The 20558-nt window shown below is 36.6% G+C and overlaps 1 protein-coding gene across 3 annotated transcripts in view; it reads right to left on the reverse strand.

The window, feature by feature from the left end:
* The window catches only part of SPATA16 (spermatogenesis associated 16), a 295979-nt gene that overhangs the window by 69041 nt on the left and 206380 nt on the right, over positions 1 to 20558 (reverse strand). For all 3 annotated transcript variants that reach the window (XM_074298205.1, XM_074298207.1, XM_074298206.1), the window contains exon 6: positions 6151 to 6298. In XM_074298205.1, coding sequence (XP_074154306.1) covers positions 6151 to 6298 — 148 coding nt within the window. The remainder of the gene's footprint in view (positions 1 to 6150; positions 6299 to 20558) is intronic.

A 20558-nucleotide genomic window follows, 5' to 3' on the forward strand; every position in this document is an offset into this window, starting at 1 on the left:
AATCAAATGTTTGCAAGTTGGTGAAGAGGGATTGTCTGATATGTCATCAACAATATGTGTAATGAAACTAATATATCCAAAAGTTTGATCCGACTTGTATTCTTCAAATGTTACATTTTGCTAATAAACTTGAATTTGTAGCTACAAGTACAAAAAGTTTTGGGCTAATTAGTTGAGATATATTTATAAAGGGCTCAACATAGTGTCTGGACCATATCAGTCATTTTAAAAATACTTGCTGGGTCCTTTTTTCAATCCATAATGTTTAAACAAAGTAGAAGAAAAACTCACATTGCTCACATTAGGACATGCAGCTGGCTGAGTAGCCCACAAAGTTTATTAATAAGTTGATTCGACAGGAATTGATGATGGATAAGGTACTGTTCTCAGAACTGGGTACAACGAAGTGAGTAGGCTATTCATTTCAGAAACTGGGCAGTATTTTTGATGACTTCAAATGTGCTTGCAAAATGACAGTTTATTTCTTGAACAATAATGTCCTCTTTCTGATGCTATTTAGCTACAAATCATGAAAAAAAAACATGATCTTAGGAGAATAAAAACTACAAACAACCCCCAAGGTTCTGGTAAGCCACATGGTGGACATATGTAGGATGTAGCACACCACTAACAATGATTTGAGCCATCATGAGCCATAGGGGACATTATTGAATTAATATTGTCAGTTACGTAGAGAGATGGACAGCTAAATATGGACAGAGGGCTGATGTTTTTAAGAGAGAAAAAGAAAAAGATGAAGATTTAGGCACTTAGGGAAGATAATCTATGGATAACTCATGAAAAAAAACACAGCTGAAGAATATATGGGATGAGAAGATTTTAAGGCAACATGGAAAGAAAATACACTTATGAAATCATATGTCTATCAAAGTACTTCTATTGGGGAATTTTTTTTTTCTTTTGGAAACTCATCCTTTGTATAAATGGTACATATTATATAAAGGCTTCAAATAGGACAAATATGGGTTGCATTATACTAATTCACTTTACAACAATTTTGTGCAAATCCATTTATTTCATGATGTGGAAGGATACTATTTGCTAGACTGTCTATATTATGTCCCCTTTCAGAGGCTGGTTATATAGAGGAAAGAGTGTGAACTCGAAAATTCTTGTTTGAGCTATAAAGCATTCCTAATACTTTTCCAGATGGCATTTAGAATGAAGAAATAGAAGGAAGAATACTAATTTTGTAATTTGGATAGCATAAAGATGTATTATCTTTACTGGTAAATGATGACTGAAAGCTATCTGTTTAACTGGAAAGTAACTTTTATAGGTCTATTTAAAAACAATATGTTCATTCTGTAGAACTATATATTTACTCTTGGGAATTAAATTGGACTGACGAGATAAAGTATTATTTCATCCACCTAAGTGCTGAAGTAATTGATATCTGAACCAGCATACTTTTTCTATTAAGCATTACTAAGGATTACTGAATGTTTACTTATTCCATAAATAAATCTTGATATTTCCATCAAGAAAAGTCAGCATATGCTTATTAGATTACTTTATTATTATTAAAATACAGCCATGCCTGTAGAAAAAATATGCAGAATTGCATTCTTTTTTGCTGGAATATATGAATAAAATCCCAGGCAAAACTTTATAAATGAAAAGAAAGAAATTCTGGTGCTAGGAAATTGTTATTTATTTGATGTACACAGACTACCCAGCATGAATCAAGCTGAGTTTTTCTTTTAACAAGAAAAATGAGTAGCTGCTCTACTTTACAATGAATACTTTCCCTCCCCAAGCAATATATAGTTTAGCCCTGTGATAACACATTGAGCTCTTATGTGAATTCAGACGTCCATGGGTCTAATCATGTCCTATGCTTTCTACCCTTCCTCAAAGGGAAAAAAAAACAATTTTACAGAACACAAACAGTAGATTTTATAAACACTGTTGGCCTGTAAGATATTAGGGATGGACAAAAAGAAGGTAGATCCAGGGCTGAAAGGGACCTTAGAAGTCATCCAGCCTAGTCTTTTCATCTTCAGATAAGGAAATTAAGACTTGTTGATAATAAATATTTTAACTAAGGTAATCCAGATGGTAAACAGCACCCAATACTGGCATTTTAAATTGTGTTACAATAACAAGAATAATAATGACCAGCATTTATATAGCAGCTAAGTGTTTCTTACCCAATTTGACATATATTATTTGCAAAGCAAAATCTTTGAAAAGAAGATAATTGTCGGTCTTAATGAAGCCTTAAGTTTAGCAGGTATATTTAATAAAATGCATTTTTAGATGGTTAAAAATGGATGCAATTGGTGAATATTCATTTGGGAAAGGCTAGTGTGAAAGTAAGCTATTCAGGGGAAGGAGCTCTTCAAGGGGTACCTTTTCATAGTTTCCTGCCATTACTATTGGTTTCCTCCCTTACCAAAAGGGCATTTTTCTCAGTCATGTGATCAATGAGGGGTGAACTATCTGGGTTTAAAGAAGGTGACCTGGGTGTGGACATTTTTTTTCCAAGATGCTGACGCATCTGCCAGCCCTCATCTGCTTTCCATTGGGAGAACAGGAGGTATTAGTGTCTCCCTCTCTCCTTTTTCTTCTCCCTCCCTCCCCTCCTCTCTCTCCCCCCCTTTCTCCCTTCCTCTCTCCCCCCCCTCTCTGTCTCTCTCTGTCTTTGTCTCTGTCTCTCTGTCTCTCTCTCTCTCTGTCTCTGTCTCTGTCTCTCTCTTTCTATTTCTCTCTGCATACATGTAACCTCATATGCAGATATAGCCATCTTTAGGCATTCATGTGTGAGTGCAATGGGGGGAGATTGTTTTTGTGTATCTCTAGTGTTCTGAAGGTGTTTGAGAGAATAAAAAACTGGAACTTTGCAAATCACAGGCCAATGGAATATGGCACTAGATTTGGAATCAGCAGGACCAGGCTCAAATTCTACCACTGATACTAGTTATGTGGCTCCAGGAAAGCCATTTAAGCCTTTCCCAGCCTCAGTTTCCTCATCTGTAAAATGGGGATAATAATAGCACCTACCTCATACAGTCTTTATGAGGATCAAATAAGATAATGGACATCAAGCACTATGTAAATATTGGATATTATTTAGACAATCTCTTGGTGCCTCTGTTTTCTCATCCATAAAGTGGAGGAGGTAGATGTCGACTTGAAGGCTTCTAGGGTCTCTTTCATCTATGATCCCATTATCCTATGAAAATTCTATAATATATTATGGCTTCATCGTCAAAGAAGCATTTATTAGGCACCTACTTTGTGCCAGGCCCATTGCTAGGCATGGAGATAAAAAGATGATAATGTGATAAAAGCTTACATTTTATAGGGAGAGAAGACATGAACACTGGATTTCATTTGTGAAGGGAGCTTCCATCAGGAAACTCTGCATTGACGAACACATTTGGCTCTGTTCTGCAATATAACTAGTCGTGGAGAGTTTCTGGGGGGCACAGAGAGGTTGTGAACTATCACAGGGGCACCCAGAGGCAGGCCTTGAACGCAGGTTTTTCTGACTAAAGGCCAGCTGCCTCTATGCTCTGCTAATGCTCATATACAAAGTCAGAATAGAAAAAAGAAAGGATTTCCAAGCTTTGACAGAAAACAAGAATACTTTTATGTATAGATCCCACAAAGGATTATGTGGATAGAGCACCAGCCCTAAAGTCAGGAGGACTTGAGTTCAAATGTGGACTCAGGCACTTAATAGTTCCTAGCTGTGTGACCCTGGGCAAGTCACTTAACCCCAATTGCCTCAGCAAAACCAACCAAACAAACAAACAAAAAAAACCCTTATGTATTCCATCTGAAAACAGAATTATGTTGGGAGAGACTCATCACCATGATGCTAGACACAAGGTCGTCAATATTTTGGCCACAGTGACTTGCCACTTAGCTCAGTAAGGCATGGGGGACTTGTGGTCTGCATTGGTGAAGAGATTAGTCACACCACTGAAATCATGGCTCAGATTAGAGTTGGATGAGACATTAAGGAATTTCCTACTCTAGGGGTAGTTAACTGGGGTCCATGAACTCATTTAAAAAACTGTTAATTGAATTTCAATATTATATATTATATATCTATTATATATATCAATATTCAAAGACTTACTGGCTAATCTAATGTATTTTATTTTATACATTTAAGGTAAAGGGAAGGAAGAGAATAAGCATTTATGTTGTACCTACTGTATACCAAAGATGTATTAGATGCTCTTAATAATGCTTTTTAAGCCTCACAACCACCCTGTGAGGAAGGTGGTGTTATTGTTACCATTTTACAGATAAGGAAACTTAGGCCAAGAGACTTGTCCAGTCATCACCTTCTAAGTGTTTAAGCTAGATTTGAACTGAGACTTCCTAATTCTAGTTCAGAGTTCTTTCTCCTGCTCCACCAGATGGCCTCTTCTAGCAAAGGTCATCTGAGTGGCAAAAGCATCAATGACAAAAAAAAGGATCAAAAATTGAACTGGTGACATATCCCATCTTCCTCAGTTTGCAAATGATGGGAAGTGGAGTATAGAGAGATGAATCAATCATAGGGGAACAAACATTTTTAAAGCACTTACTATGTGCCGGGCACTGTGCCAAATACTGTCCATATATTATCTCATTTGATCCTCACAACAAGCCTGGGAGGTAAGTGCTACTATAATCATTTCCATATTACAGATGAGGAAACTGAGGCAAACAGAGATGAAGTTACTTGTGCAGATCACTCAGCTAGTAAGTGCCCGAGACTGAATTTGAACTCAGCCCTTCTTGACTCTAAGTCTGGAGAGCTTTCCATCTAGTTCCAAGACCATCTCCTGATTTGATCCAGGCACTGGCCAGATGGTTCTGGAGGGGAAAGTGAGGCTGGTAACTTTGCACAGCATCCCTCGCTTTAATCCAATTCACTCACATGTCATGACATCACCTCCTTGATGTCAAGTTTGGTAGTTACATGTCAAGCATTTATTAAGCATTAAGTTCTGTTGACACAAAGACAAAAATGAATCCATTCTACCCTCTGGGTTCTTATGTTCTCTCAGAGGGTGACTTGCCTAAGAACACATAGATAATCAGGGTCAGAGGTGGGGCTAGAACTCAGCTTTTTGGACTTCCAAGTGCCAAGCCTTTCTCACATAACCTGTCTTTTAATCCTCTGAGGTCTGGAAGGAATATAAAAATGCCCAAACTTACAATTGTTTGTACAACCGAGAAATCTGAACTGATTATCTGACCTTTTACTTATTCTCAACTGGGGCTCAAGATAACCATATGAGAGACAACTGTCCCAAAGGCAAAGGGCTCTGCTCTCCCTTGTTCTCCCCAGCCAAATACTCTCCGGCAGGTCCCCTGAGATTTATGATTCATTATCATCTGCCGGTTTTATTTGGTAAACCTTAAGCACCTTGTTGAGAGAATAGTTGATAGTTCAAGAGTTTGGTCCGAAAGGTTTCTTGATAGACTGGCCCCAACCTTTCTTCTGTCTGACATGAGCTGTCTTTTTGTCCAAATGAGGGGCTCGATAAAAGGCAGTGTTTGGAAATGCCAGCAAACGATCCTTATAGAGCTGTGACCTTAGGGCACTGGCTGGTTGACAACACTCACTCACTACTGTTGCTTCAAGGATAATAGCATTTCATCAAGGTGATACGGTGGATAGATGTCTGAGAGGGGATGCACCTTAACAAAAGTCCCAGAGGTACGACAGCAAGTCTTTGAGCTGTCAAATCCAGATATAGTAACTTCAAAGCAAGAATACACTTTTCAGGATTTCATGGGCCTTTTCCCATAAGCATAAGCATAAGGAAATGGCACTCTCCTCTTGGTTATCTGGGGTTTCTTGGCACCCTATTTGGTAGAAGACAGGCATGTCTCTGCATATAGATCCTGTGAAGGATTGTGTATTTGCCACAGAGGACACCAGCAAAGGTGGAGATCGAAGTGAAAATAGAAACCAAGAGATAATAATTGAAAAAGGTCCAAAGAGAAACTGGAAGGGCAGACAATACTGAAATCAAAATCTAAAAGAATATCTTATCATGAACTACGAAGCTTCATTCTCATTATACACTTAATTATAACTATATTTAATTAAATATCATGATAAAAATTGAGTTAAATATAACCATAAGTGAATAGAAGGATGTTGGTTGTTACCTGTGTACATATACTCCACATATGCAGGGTGCGTTTTTGTGAAAACTTCCTTCACTTTCTCGATTTTGTCAGGCCTTACTTTTGTTGCAAACGGTGTGTACATGACCGAGAAGGATTCTGCTCTGGTGAGGGCTTCTTCGATCATTGCCTGAAAGGGAAGCAGAGACATGTGCAGAATGAATAAAAACATACCTACTTTTAAGGAGGCAAGAATATAATTACTTTCATGGTTGACTTAAAAAAATAAATGTATCACATTGCAAAGATAACATATTTGGGTCTTGAATATTAATTAGGGAGAAATTCTAATTAGTTTTGGAAAATATAGTTTCATGTTCAGACAGCCAATTAAGTGGAGAAAAAAAAATGTAAGCCAACTTTCTCTAAACTGAATTCAGATTACAGTACAAATAAAAAATGTATTCTACTTTATCTTCCAAGGTACCATTTTTTACTCAAGTTTTTTTTCCCCTAATTCTTAAGTATAGCATTGAAATTTGCTACTCAGGCTGTCTCTAATCAGGAATTAGGGAAGTGATCTTCAAATGTGAATTCAGATGATTGGTTGCAAACATTTTGACCATGACTTGGGATGATTAACATTACTATCTCATGTATAGTTGTGGGAAAACACTGCTTTTCTTCTTCTGTTCTTCTTTTTAATTCACAAGAAACAAAGTTAATGTTTTTGTTCTGAAGCTAGAACCAAGAAAGCCTGGTTTAAATCCTGTCCTCTAACACTTAACAGCTGTGATATGTTCTTATTTCTAATACAGGTGTGGCAATGATACTTGGACCCTCTACCTCGTGAAATTTTTGTGAATCTCTAAAGCATGATGTTTGTACTTTCTAAGCTTTAAACCATTATCACTTTTTTATTTTAATTATAGTTTTTATTTACCAGATATATGCATGGGTAATTTTACAGCATTGACAATTGCCAAGCCTTTTGTTCCAATTTTTCTCCTCCTTCCCCCCTCTAGATGGCAGGTTGACCAATACGTGTTAAATATGTTAAACTTGCAGTGGTCCTCAAACTTTTAAAATAGGGGGCCAGTTCACTGTCCCTCATACTGTTGGAGGGCTGGACTATAGTAAAAACAAAAGCTCACACTCTGTCTATTCCCCTCAGCCCATTTGCTATAATCCTGCGGGGCGGCATCTGGCCCACAGGCCATAGTTTGAGAACCCCTGTAAAGTATAAATTAAATACAATATATGTAAACATGTCCAAACAGTTATTTTGTTGTACAAAAGACTTGGACTTTGAAATAGTGTACAATTACCCTGTGAAGGAAATAAAAAATGCAGGCAGACAAAAATAGAGGGATTGGGAATTCTATGTAGTGGTTCATAGTCATCTCCCAGAGTTCTTTTGCTGGGTGTAGCTGGTTCAGTTCATTTCTGCTCTATTGGAATTGATTTGGTTCATCTCATTGTTGAAGAGGGCCACGTCCATCAGAATTGATCATCATATAGTATTGTTATTGAAGTATCTAATAATCTCTTGGTCCTGCTCATTTCACTCTGATATTGTTATTATTTTATTATTATGGTATAGTAGATGGAAGGTTGACCTTGGAATTAGGAAGCCTGAGTTTAAATCCTGCCCCTGCATTTAGAGCTAATTCTAATCCCAAACCTTTCAATACTCAAGCAACTCTGTAAGGTACTAAGTTTGAGAATAGTTGTAAATCTACTTCTTTGGATGGACTTTTTCCACTGGGAGTTTTCCATATACTATGCCAATGAAATCCCTTTAGGAGTTTTTTCCTATGTAATAATCTCCACAATGCTTACAGAGCCATTCACCATTACAGTAAGGCTATTACGATATGATGATAGATTGAAAAGAAGATGGCTCAGAATCTTAAAAAGGGAATTCGTATCCTTTCCCTGGATTCAAAGTCTCCAAGTGGGCCAGAAAGCAGCAATGTCTACAGTCATTTCTCATTATAGAAACTGGTGTAAAAGGACATTGCCAAAATCCATCTCATTTCCATATCCAACAATTGTGACTGACAATAATCAATAAAGAAAAAGAGCAATTTGTATGTTCAAGTGAGGAAGAAGGCATGCAATAGAACCAACATCAAATAATGTTATTACAAGTGAATTTGTTCATAAATAAGTTCCAGTGAAAATAAAAAAACAAAGCCTTGATAATAGAGAGCCATTTTTATTCTGGAAAGTTAGACAAAACCTACTATTTCTCCATGATGATAACTGGCCCCAGACATATTTGCTTTCCTGTAAGTTAACAGTGTGAACAGGAAGTTATTTTAAATGTTGGGGTGGATCTGAATGAATGGTGAGAGGGCAGATAGGTGATCCATTGGATTGAACATCAAATTCACTAAGACTTGAGTTAAAATTCAATCTCACACACTAGTTTTGTGACCCAAGGCAAGTCACTTAATGAATGCCATACAAAAAAACCCTGAATGACCCAGCAAATTAAATCCATTATTGGTAAAGGGGTCTTTCTTCTAAATCACTGCTGTCTAAACTTAAAGAAGCAAAAATCAACCAGATAAAGAGAAAGAAAATATGGATGGTTAAGCAAATTGGTTTGCCCAGGCCTGGGGATCCCAGCCAGAACTGCCTACATAGGACCTAAGGCCTGGTTTAAGAAGCTGGGGAGATTTTGAAGACTGGAATTCAGGAAGCCAAACTGGGCAACATAGGGCCCAAGGTGAGAAGGCTGAGTCACAGGGCCTCACCACTACTCCAATTTTAGTTAGAGGGCAGAGGTGGGCCTCCTAGCTAGAGTTTGGAATATATAGAGAAAGGGGACCAGATAGGGAGCAGTCGCTGGAAAAAGACAAGGCTTACAAAAATAGAGGAAGATTATAAATATTGTTTTGTGATTTGATAAAAAGAAATCTACTGTGGGGTTCTCCCTTCTTTTGACATCTGTAAGATCTACTCAGAGTCTGTGGGGCATTGGTTAAGTGTTATATTAGAAAGTATTAGAAATACTTAGCACACAGTGAAGGCCAGTCACACAATATGGTACCATTTCTTTCTGGAGATTCATGGGGCTTAGCTTTCAAATGTTGCCTCCATGACCTTTTTCCTCCACTTCTGAGGCAATTGGGGTTAAGTGACTTGTCCAGGTTAACAACTAGGAAGTGATCAGATTTGAAGTCAGATCCTCCTGACTTCAGGCCTGATGCCCCTCTATGACCTTTCTGAGTGACTTTAAATTAGCTCTTGGAGAGCCCTGAACTCCCTCATTGTAAGGGTTCTTTCATTCTTCAAATGAAACTTAAGTTTTGCTTATGTGTATCATATAGGCTTATAGATTGAGAAGTGGAAGGGAAGCAATAGGTCATCTCCTATCTCCTCCTCATTTTTCAGATGAGGAAATAAGCCCCATGAAGTGATAAGTCTTGCTGATAGTCATATAAGTAGCAAGTGATAGAGGTAGAATTTGAACTCAAGTCATAGAATCAAAGACTTAGAGCTAATAAGGACCGAGAGGCTAAGGGGCAATCATGCTTAGCTTGGCGTTGACTCAAGCCCTTAACCTCTCGATCCTCAGCAGCTCAACGAGAGCTTTTTGACCTTCTAGCCTGAAGTCTATGATTGTACTATGGCAGTTCAGTGTCATGGACACTGAGTAGGGAAGCCTTCTTTCACTAATATAATTTCCATGTGGTGCAATTTTTTTTTCTTTTAATTTCTGGAGCTTCTCCAATATAAAATCAGTGTAATATACTTTTGTAGAAGAGACGGATGTCCTCTCTGGAGAGGTAATCAACCTCAGTGGTCTAAGCCTCTGCTTCCTGGGTTTCCTCACTGACATTAGCATAATCATCTCCTCCATCACTGGGTCATTTTTTTTTTCTGAAACAATTGGGGTTAAGTGACTTGCCCAGGGTCACACAGCTAGGGATCACTGGGTCATTTTTTCCCCCCTACTAAACTATTAGTGAAGTTGCTCATGATGGGGATGTTTTATTAGAATCATGGCGAAATATGATTTGATATCAAGGTGTTGGAGACTCCATTTGTCACAGTAATAGCTTGTGACTTGAAGTCTGGCCTTAGGTTTTTGAAAGCTTAAAAAAACGGAACTAAACCCTGATACTGTGAAAATGAAACTAAAGAGTATATATATACTCATATTTATTTTTTCTGACAAGAAAAGCAGGTCTTTGAAGGTTTGGGGCAATAACGGATCCTCAGAAATAAAAATAGAATAAATTTTAGTTCAATTTACTTCTTATTTATTGTCCATTAAAGACTCCCCTTGAATTTGGATATATATAGAAAGGAAGAGGACCAGATGGGGAGCAGCAGCTGGAAAAAGACAAGGTTTACAAAATGGAGGAAGTTGATAAGTAATGTTTTGTGATTTGATAATAAGAAATCTGTTGAGTTCTCCCTTCTTTTGACAACTGTAACTGCTGCTTAGAGCCTGTGGGGACATGAAGTGTTCCATTAGAAAGCTTAGACATCACTCAGTATGGTAACAGGCCAATTTATTTGTTGATTCAATTTTGGATTCCTTAATTTTGCATTATTTCTGAATTTGCATATCCTCTCTTCCTTGGTAAATAAATAAATATTAGAAAAATGCACTCTTGTGGACTAGAGAATAAACTATTTGGTGAGCAGCTGGAAGGACTAGGAAAGTCTATCCAAGAGAGGAGAAGATGTAATAGCCAACCAAGTATTTAAAGGGCTGTCAGGTAAAGAAAGGCAGAATTAAAAGCAATTGTTAAAAGTGGTAGAGAGGAAGCTTTAGGCTTGATTTTTGCCAATTGGCAAAATTTGCAAAAGTTGCAAAAAAAAATTTGGCAAAAAAAAAAAAAAAATATCCCATGCTAAAAAGCGGGATCGGATGATGTGAGTTGTGGTTCCCCAAAATGGGAGATCTTCTTGTAGAGATGAGATGATTACTTACTGGGTGTGTTGTAGAGTATGAGTTGGGCCAGATGATCTTTCAACTCTATAATTTTAAGAATAAAACTTGGGATGCTAGGAAAGGGCACCCACATCTTCCAGCAGAAGCAATGGGATGGCATAGGTAAATAGAGCTTAGGTGCATGCAAAGGAATTGGTTGACTCTAGAACTTCCATGAGGTTGATTAAGTACAATTAGGATTTAATAATTGGAGAAGTATAGGAAGTTGAGAAATATAGGCTCCCCAAGGTCCAAAGGCAAGTTCCTTGAACTGGGTCTGAGAAGAGGAGCTAGTGCATCAGGAAGCTGATGGCAAGTCAGCAAAGATGAATAGGAGTTCATTCTTTATAGTGACACCTTTGTCCCAAGTGCTCCACTTTCTCCTTAAAAGTTATAGATTTGCTAACCCACAGACTATTTGATGGATGCTCTAGTGACCGTGGAAGTCCAACCCAGTTGTTGATTTGGTTGTCTGAAGTACAGGAAAAAAAAAACTCTCTGCTTTAGAATAATTGTGGAGAGACGATCCAGCCTGAATCTTGAAATAAAAGAAATGAAATTTAATTGTTTTCAAGTGGATATGATGGCTCAAACTAGGCCAATATTGTTGCCCAGTAGAGAGGTCCTTAGAGCACCTGCTATAACGATAGAGAAGAATGTTTTACAATTTGGATCTCAAATAAAGATTAAATGAATACTTTGAAAATGTTCAAGTATGCTTGAAAACAGCTTATTTTCATAAGTAGTCAAAAGATTCTTCTTGTATCCTTGCTAATACTATTGAGGGGGAGGAAAGTATGTTAATATTATCTATGAAGAAATATTAACAAGTTTAGAGTGGTAGAAGGTGACCATAGAATAATGAAATATTGGCTACAGTAACTAAGTAATTTATTAAAATTGTAGAAGGGGGCTTACAATTTATGGCTATTAGGGATAAGGGAAGGCAACATGCACATGAACAAAATGTCAGGTCCTTGAAGTGATGAAGATCCCACAGTGACCAGTAGGTGATATTATTATCCCTCTTTTACAGATGAAGAAACTGAGGTTGAGTGAGTGATTTGGTCCAGACATACATAACTACTTTCTGATGTTGAATTTGAACTCAAGTCTTCCTGAGTCTAGGTGAAGCACTTTAAACATCTGGCAATCAATACTACTCCTAAAACTGCTACTGCTACTGTTACTGCTACTGCTGCTGCTGCTGTTGCTACTGCTAATACTATTGCTACTATTATTATTACTACTACTATTGCTACTGCTACTATTACTGCTACTGTTGCTGTTACTACCACTGATACTACTACTATAATCACTGCTGCTGCTGCTAGTACAATTACTATTGCTGCTGCTGTTACTATTCTTACAGCTACTATTATTACTACTGCTACTGAAATATCACAATAACTATTGCTGCTGCTACTATCGCTACAATTATTATTACTACTACCATTGCTACTATTATTATTACTGCTGCTGCTGCTACAACTACCACTAATGCTGCTACTACAATCACTGTTGCAATACTACAATTACTATCGATGCTGCCACTATTGCTACTGTTACTATTACTGTTACTGCTACTGCTGCTATTACCATTGATGCTGCTACTACAATTACTGCTGTTACTACTATTACTGCTGCTGCTTCATCTACTATTGTTGCTACTGCTTCCACCACTATAACTTCCACCACTATAACATGATTACTGCTGCTACTATTGCTGCTTCTACTGCTAACTAAACAAAATCCAATGCAACCCCAAACCAGTGAGCACATTTTCTAAATATATGTAGTGTAGATTAAGAGAGTTTTAAATATTTCATAGACATTCACAAAATCTTAGAATTTTACCAACAGACAGGGGAGTCCTACTACATTCCTAAGGCCCAAGGGTTCAAAGCTTACCAATTTCTCAGAAGTCATTTAGTCACAAAACCGTAGATTTAAAGCTCAAAGGTACATTATACCACTAAGTTGTTTATCCCCCTAATTTTATAAATGAGGATCAGAGAGGCTATATTTTTTGCCCAACATCATCAATCCAGTACATGTTAAAGCTATTTTTTAAGGATTTATCTAAGGCCATGAAGCTGGATAAACAATGGTTGAAGTCCAGGCTCTGGACTTTTTGTTTATCTGGGCATGGGTAGAACTGGAAGCTACTCTTCCAGTTTATTTTTATATAATCGATACTTTTAAGCAATCAATGAAGTTTCCAAAGGGGAAGGAAATTGAAGTTTCTGACTTGGAATGAAAGCTTACACTAGTTCCTAGCGAGGTCATCTCTATGCAAAACTAAATAAGCAAAGTTGGGCACTGGTATCCAACATCATCTTCTGCGAAACACAGGTTACTTTCTGTGTGTCCCTCCCTTTTCTCCATGTCCCCATCTTTTCAGTGAATCCCTGGATGGCTTATCGTTCCAGGGCATTGTCCATATTCTTGATCTTTCCCTTTTCTCCTCCCCAAATCTTCTCTTCACAATCAATCTAAACTATGTTCTTGGGTCTTATTTGCTCTGCTTTCACATGCTTGTCCATCTGTTGAATTTATTATATTCGTAGCTTGAATGAAAAACAATTTATGAAGTACTTACTGTGCTAAGATCTGAGGATGCTCATATAAAAGTGACACTGTGTCTGCCCTCAAGGAGCTTACATTCTACCAGGGTTTTGGAGTGATAGGGGGAAGAGAATACAGGAGGCAATAGGCAAGCTTTGGAAATGCCTGGAAATTGTCTGATTGTGGGAAAGTTCCATTAGTTTCTTGCCTACTGCAGAGAAAGGCATTACTTCATGCAGATAGTGTGGTTTAATTTTAATGGGGGCCTTTTAAAACCATAATGTCTTAGATCAAAGGAAAGATTCTAATGGTGGGTATTTTAAGCAGCATGGTAGGCTTGTAGGGCAATCTTTTACTACTCCTCAAACCTCATTTCAAGAGTAGCTTCCAGTTCTGCCCATGCCCAGATCTGGTTTTGACTATCTGATAGTCATTAAATCATTAATAGGAATTCAATACCAATGGAACCTCAGAACTAGTTAGTAGGAATTAAAAATCTAAGTAATTGGGGATATGTAAGCATTCTCAATGGGGCAAATGCTTCAGTGTGGCTGGGCCCCTGATGAACCACTGGTCAGAGAAGAGAGGGAGGGATGAGCAGGGTAAATGAGAATGGTCATTGAACTTGAAATGACCCAGAGAGAGAGAGAACAAATGAAGGGACCAAAGGCATTGAGTTCAGAGAGAGGATGGTGGATCAGACTTCACATGACCCCCAGAATTTTTTTAGTTTTATTCTCTTATGTGTTATCTGTCATGTTTTGTCTTTTCTCTTCTCAACTCATATATATATATATATGTATATATGTATATATGTATATATATATATTTAAATTTAAGAATCAGAATCCCAGAGTATATATATAGACACACACACACACACACACACACACGTGTGTGTGTGTGTGTGTGTGTGTGTGTGTGTGTGTGTGTGAATTAGCCTGAAGATCCCTTTATTGGGAATTTTTGAGCTTTTTACATGTCATGTCTTCCTACTAGCCTGCTCCTCGAAGCTAGGAGATTTGTTTCCCTGGCAGCACCTACCATGGCATTGTGCATTCAGCAGGTGCTTTATAAGTATGGAATATTTTTGGTTGAATGCTTTTCATCATCAATAATAATAACAATCACTCACATTTATATAGTGATTTAAGGTTTTTGAAGGGCTTTATAAATATTAATTCACTTTATCCTCAAAATAATTCAGGGAGACAGGCACAAGCATTTCTCCCAGAAAGTAAATAAAATGAGGGGTCAAATACAGCCTCAGACATTTTGTTTCTGTATGAATCTGAAACAAATCATTTTATCTTTCTGCTTCAGTTTCTTCATCTGTAAATAGTAATAATAATAGAACCTTTAAATTTTCTTCTGGCTGTAAAATCATTATGCTATGTAGGTAATGAAGATGACGTCCAAAGGGAGATCATCCCACGTACTCAGATACATTGAGTTTCTGCCAAGTTTTTGGATCTTAGAGGAACAGACTGCTGTGGGGACTAGTGGGCTTCCTCATAATGGAGTTCTTCAAACAATGGCTTCTGTGGGTGATCACATGTTGATGTTCCTGTAGAAACAATACTTCTTGGATGGAATGTTCTCAGTCATACTTTCCTACTTTAAACTCTGGGATTCTGATTCTTAAATTTAAACCACACTGCAGTCCATTGTTCTACTTGGAATTTTAGAGGTGGGGTACACAAACTCAGATTATTGAGCCTAATTGCCTCATTTTACACATGAGGGAACTAAGGTCCCTCATATACTCATATATATATATATATATATATATATATATATATATATATATATATATATATATATATATATATATATATATATATAAAGATATATATACTTAATAAAATATAAGTACTTAATATTTTCAAGCAGCTAGCTGGTGGTGTAAATAGAGGGCCAAAACTTACAGTTAGGAAGTTGGTTTTGAGTTCAGTCATGTCTTTATGAACTCATTTAGTTTTTTTTGTTTGTTTGTTTTGTTTTTGGGGGCAGAGATACTAGAGTGGTTGGTCATTTCCTTCTCCAGCACATATGAGGAAACTGAGGCAAACAGGGTGAAGTGACATAGCTAGCAAATATCTGAAGTCAGATTTGAGCTCAGGAAGTCTTTCTGAATCCAAGCTTGGAACTTTATCTACTATGGTACTACTGAGCTGCTGAAGGTGGGCGACCTGAATCAAATACAGCCTCAGACATTAAGTTTCTCTATGAACCTGAAAAAATCATTTTATCTTTCTGCCTCAGTTTCTTCATCTGTAAATGGTAATAATAATAATAGCATACACCTCCCAGAGTTGTTGTTAAGGTAAAATGAAATAGTATTTTATAGAGTACTTTGTAAACCTTAAAGTGCTATTTATTGTTATTAATTATTATTATTGTATTAACTGCTATTTGAAGTTAAGGTTTCATGAAAAATATAAAGAAATGAAAATGAAGAACTGGGATATCCTTTGATGTTCTGATAATCTAATAGAGTCAAGTCTAAGATTTGTGTATTATACTTAACAAGTGTAGGGAAAAAACCTGTTTAAGGGAATTCATTATCGGAGACATTAAAAAAATGCAAGTTTTGCTATGATATTCTTTAACTGTAGCTCCTGCAAGTTAGTTAATTTGGAAGATGTAATTATCTTGACATCTCAAATTAACCCCAAAGACAAAAGTCCTTTGGGGGGCTTTGTCAGAAGATGGTATATACTCTCTCCTCTCTCTCTCTCTCTCTCTCTCTCTCTCTCTCTCTCTCTCTCTCTCTCTCTCTCTCCTCTTCTCTGTATGTCTTTCTGTTTGTCTATCTCTATCTGTCTCTATTTCTCGTGTTTTGTCTCCATCTCTGTCTGTTTCTGTTTCTCTCTGGCTCTTGTCTCTCATTCTGTGTCTGTCTGTCCCTCTCCCCTTCCCCTGTGTCTGCCAGTCTCTCTTTGTCTCTGTCTCTGATTATCCGTCTCTGTCTTTGTGTGTTTGTCTCTCTGTCTCGATTTCTGATTCTGATTCTTGTTTCTCTGGCTCTTTCTCCTTTCCACAATAGCTGGTGTGATTCTTTATTGATGATTTCTGTTAATGTAACAGTATGTCAGAGTAACAGATGTATGAGGCAACTGTTAGCCCTTCTCTTGCCCATTATTGTTTTTATGTTGAAATGTTTCCTTCCAGAAATACAGGCATCCTGCTGAATAGCCTGCACTCCATGTCTGGCGTTTTTCTAACGTAAGGGAATATCTGGCAGTTTTGCCATTAAGTCTGTCTGCCCAATGATGTGAAAGTTACAAATGTCTTTGGGCAGTTGTAATCATCTGATGTTATTTTTATTTTATTTTTCTGGAAAGGGCCAAAAGATGTCTGAACACATCCTTTTTATCAAGGAGAATACTACGGCTTCCTGCACTGAGCTCCTCTCTAGCTCTCTCTCTTGTGTCTCCTAGTTTTCCTTGTTTGCACCAAGTGCTTTGTAATCTTACTTGCCTAAGTCTCACTTGGGACCTGGGCAAGATGTGCACTGTGTTCTTTTTGAGAATAACAGCAAGATAAACTGAATTTGACAAGAGGGTGAGGGGGCACATGTGAAGTCCAGAAGTCCAGGAATGGGCCTCCAAGGTGGCTTGGGACTTAAGTCCTTTTGTTGTAGAGGGAATTTCCAAGTAAAGAGACTGCTATCTACTAGCACAGATTGACACCCAATTCTGCCACTTATCAGCTCAAGGAGTTAGCTGGGCCTCTGAGAGTGAGGTTCTGACACAGCTGTGTCAAAAAAGGGATTACATACAAGGAGGGGTCCTGAGAACCGATGTTCATAAGATCATAGACTGAGAGCTGGAAGAGACCTTAAAAGTCACTGAGTTTCCAAGCCCCCTATTTTTACAGGAAAGCCATATGAGATTAAGTGACTTGCCAGAATCCCATAGCTAGTAACTATATGTGGTAGGATTTGAATTCAGGTCTTTTAAACTCCACACCCAGGGCCCTATCAACTAACTATCTCTTTTGCCATCTGCTATCACTCTTCTCTATAGTACATGGTCAGATCAAATGCTATCTGGTCCAACCCTATGATTTTACAGAAGAGTGAAATGACTGGTTTAGAATTGCACAGCTAGTGAGTATGTGAGACTGGATTTAAACTCAGGAAGCTGAATCTTCAGGCTCCTTTCACACTTGTGCATCATGGCACCACCTAGCTGTCCCTTATACCCCTTGCTTCCCATATATCTAAGTACGCTTTCCCCTACCAAGGGACAGGCAGAGAAAACCGAGGTCTGTTTTCATTACCTCACAGATAAGAATAATTCAACCCAACACCCAACTTGCTTTCAAAGTTCACAAGATACTTGTGTAACTTTTAAAAAAAATGACAGAAATTTACTTTTTTCTCCCATTTTCTACCCCATTAAAACAAAAGAGAAAATAAAATAAAGTTATTTTAAACAAGTATGCAGTGTCAAGTAGCTAGAACAAATACAAATACAAATCTATTTCCATCTCTTTTATTTCTGTAATCTGCCTTTCTATCCATCTCTCTCTCTCTAATTACTCATCTATCCACCCAATCATCTATCCATCCATCTATGTATTTTACTTATCTGTCCATCCATCCATCCATCCATCCATCCATCCATCCATCCATGTAGCTAATCTTTCTTTCTTTCCATCTATCTATCTATCTATCTATCTATCTATCTATCTATCTATCTATCTATCTATCTATCTATCTATCTATCTTCTATATATCCATCCATCATTTATTTATCTATCTACTTTCTTCTCTCTCTCTCTCTCTCTCTCTCTCTCTCTCTCTCTCTCTCTCTCTCTCTCTCTCTCTCTCTCTCCCCCTCTCTCTCTTTCTATTTATTTATCTATTTCTGTGCCCCTTCTGTCTGGAGTTTCATCATTAATCCTATGGATCATGAAAGGTAAATCTATTTAACCAGTTTCAAATTGTTTTGAGAATTACTGCTTTGTAGTATAACTTGAGATTGCATACTGCTAGGATTACTCTCTTCCCCATTTCTTTTTATTATGTCCCTTGGAGATTTTTGACCTTTTTATTTTGCTTTTAAATTTTGTTACTATTTTTTCCCCTAGCTCTTAGAATCAATCCTTGGTCATTGAAATCTTAGCATGGTTTTGAATGAGTAAATTAATTTAGATTGTCATTTTTATTATATTGACTTGTTCTATTCTTGAGCAATTAATATTTACCCAATTATTTGGGTCTGTCTTTATTACAAACTGTGCTTTGTAATTGTATTTATCTAGTTCTTGTGAATAGTAGATAAATCTCAAATATTTTATACATTCTATAGTCATTTTAGATGGGATTTGTTTTTTTTATCTCTTCCTGCTGTTCTACTGGTATAGAAATGCTGATGATTTGTGTGAATTTATTTTATATCCTGCAAGTCTGTTGAAGTTATTAATTTTCATAGTTGACTCTTTAGGGTTCCATAAGTACACTATCATATAATTTTCAAAAGTGATAATTTTATTTCTTCTTTGGTTGTGTTCATTCTTCAGTTTATTTTTCTTGTCTTATCGCAAAATAGCTTGCACATCTACTACTATGTCACACAGAAATGTTGACAGTATACATATTTCATGCCAGATCTAATTGGAAAGAATTCTAGCTTATTTTTTATAATAGTATATGGATATGTATTATTGAATAGCATATGTATAATACAGTACAATTTAATGGCAGGTCTTGATTTTTTTAGATATATATAGTATTTATCATTTCAGGAAAAGGCCACCAATTAAAATGTTTTCTCATGTTTTTTTTTTTAAACAAAAATTGATGTATTTTCTCAAAAACTTTTAAAAAATCTATTGATATAATATGGTTTTATTTATGTCTATAACTATAATATTCCTAATATTAAACTAAACAAGTATATTCCTAGTATAAATCCAAGCAGGTCTTAGTGTAAAATCTTTGTGACATGCTGTTTTAGTCTCTCTGGTACTAGTTAATGAATAATTTGCATCAGTATTCATTAGCAACACTATGCTACAACTTTCTTTTATTGTTTTGTTTTTCCTTGGTTTATGTAACTACATTTACACCATGGAAGGAATTTGAAACTTTTCTTTTGTGATTTTTCCCCCGCATTTTATATAGTACTGGAATGATCTATTCTTGGAGTATTTGATAGAATTCACTCATGCATTGATCTCATCTCAGATTTTTTTCTTTGGCTTGATCGCCATTTCTTTCTCTGGAATTGGGTTAACTTCTGTATTATTCTATTAATTAATTTGGATATTTAAAAATATTCATTTATTTTATTTAATTTGTTAGTTTTGTTGGTATACATATGTGCAGAATGGTTTCTAATATACTTTATTTTTTCTTCATTAGTTATGGATTATTTTTTTTTCATTTTTTCATAATGGTAATTTGATTTTCTTTTTCTTTTAGTCAGAATAGCCAGTAATTTATTTTTTTAAAATCTCAATTTACTTGTGAGTTCAATTATTTTTGTTTTCAATTTTGTTAATAATCTCTTTTCTTATTATAGAGTCCCAATTTGAGTGTTTAACTGGATATTTAATTTGGATATTCCAGTGTACATCAGGGTGAGACAGTACCTTAGGAATTATAATTTGATGACACCTTTGGAGGATCTGATAAGAGATTATCGGGAAAGTATTCTACATTGGGATTCAAATGACTTAGATTCATATTTTGGTCTTGCTAATTTTGCCTATATGATCATAGCCAAGTTGTTTAGCTATCATTTTTTTTTTTTTTTAGTATTTTTAGTCTTATTCTCAATTCACTGATCTTTTTTTAATTACTAAAAGTTTTCTCCAGGATGGAGTTTTCAGCAGATATTGGAGTGACAAGTTTACAATTCTGGGTTTCAGCAGCCTCCAAATCTTTCAAGATGGAATGGAGCTTTTTCTT

Source organism: Sminthopsis crassicaudata, chromosome 3, assembly GCF_048593235.1.
Source record: "Sminthopsis crassicaudata isolate SCR6 chromosome 3, ASM4859323v1, whole genome shotgun sequence".
NCBI lineage: Eukaryota > Metazoa > Chordata > Mammalia > Dasyuromorphia > Dasyuridae > Sminthopsis > Sminthopsis crassicaudata.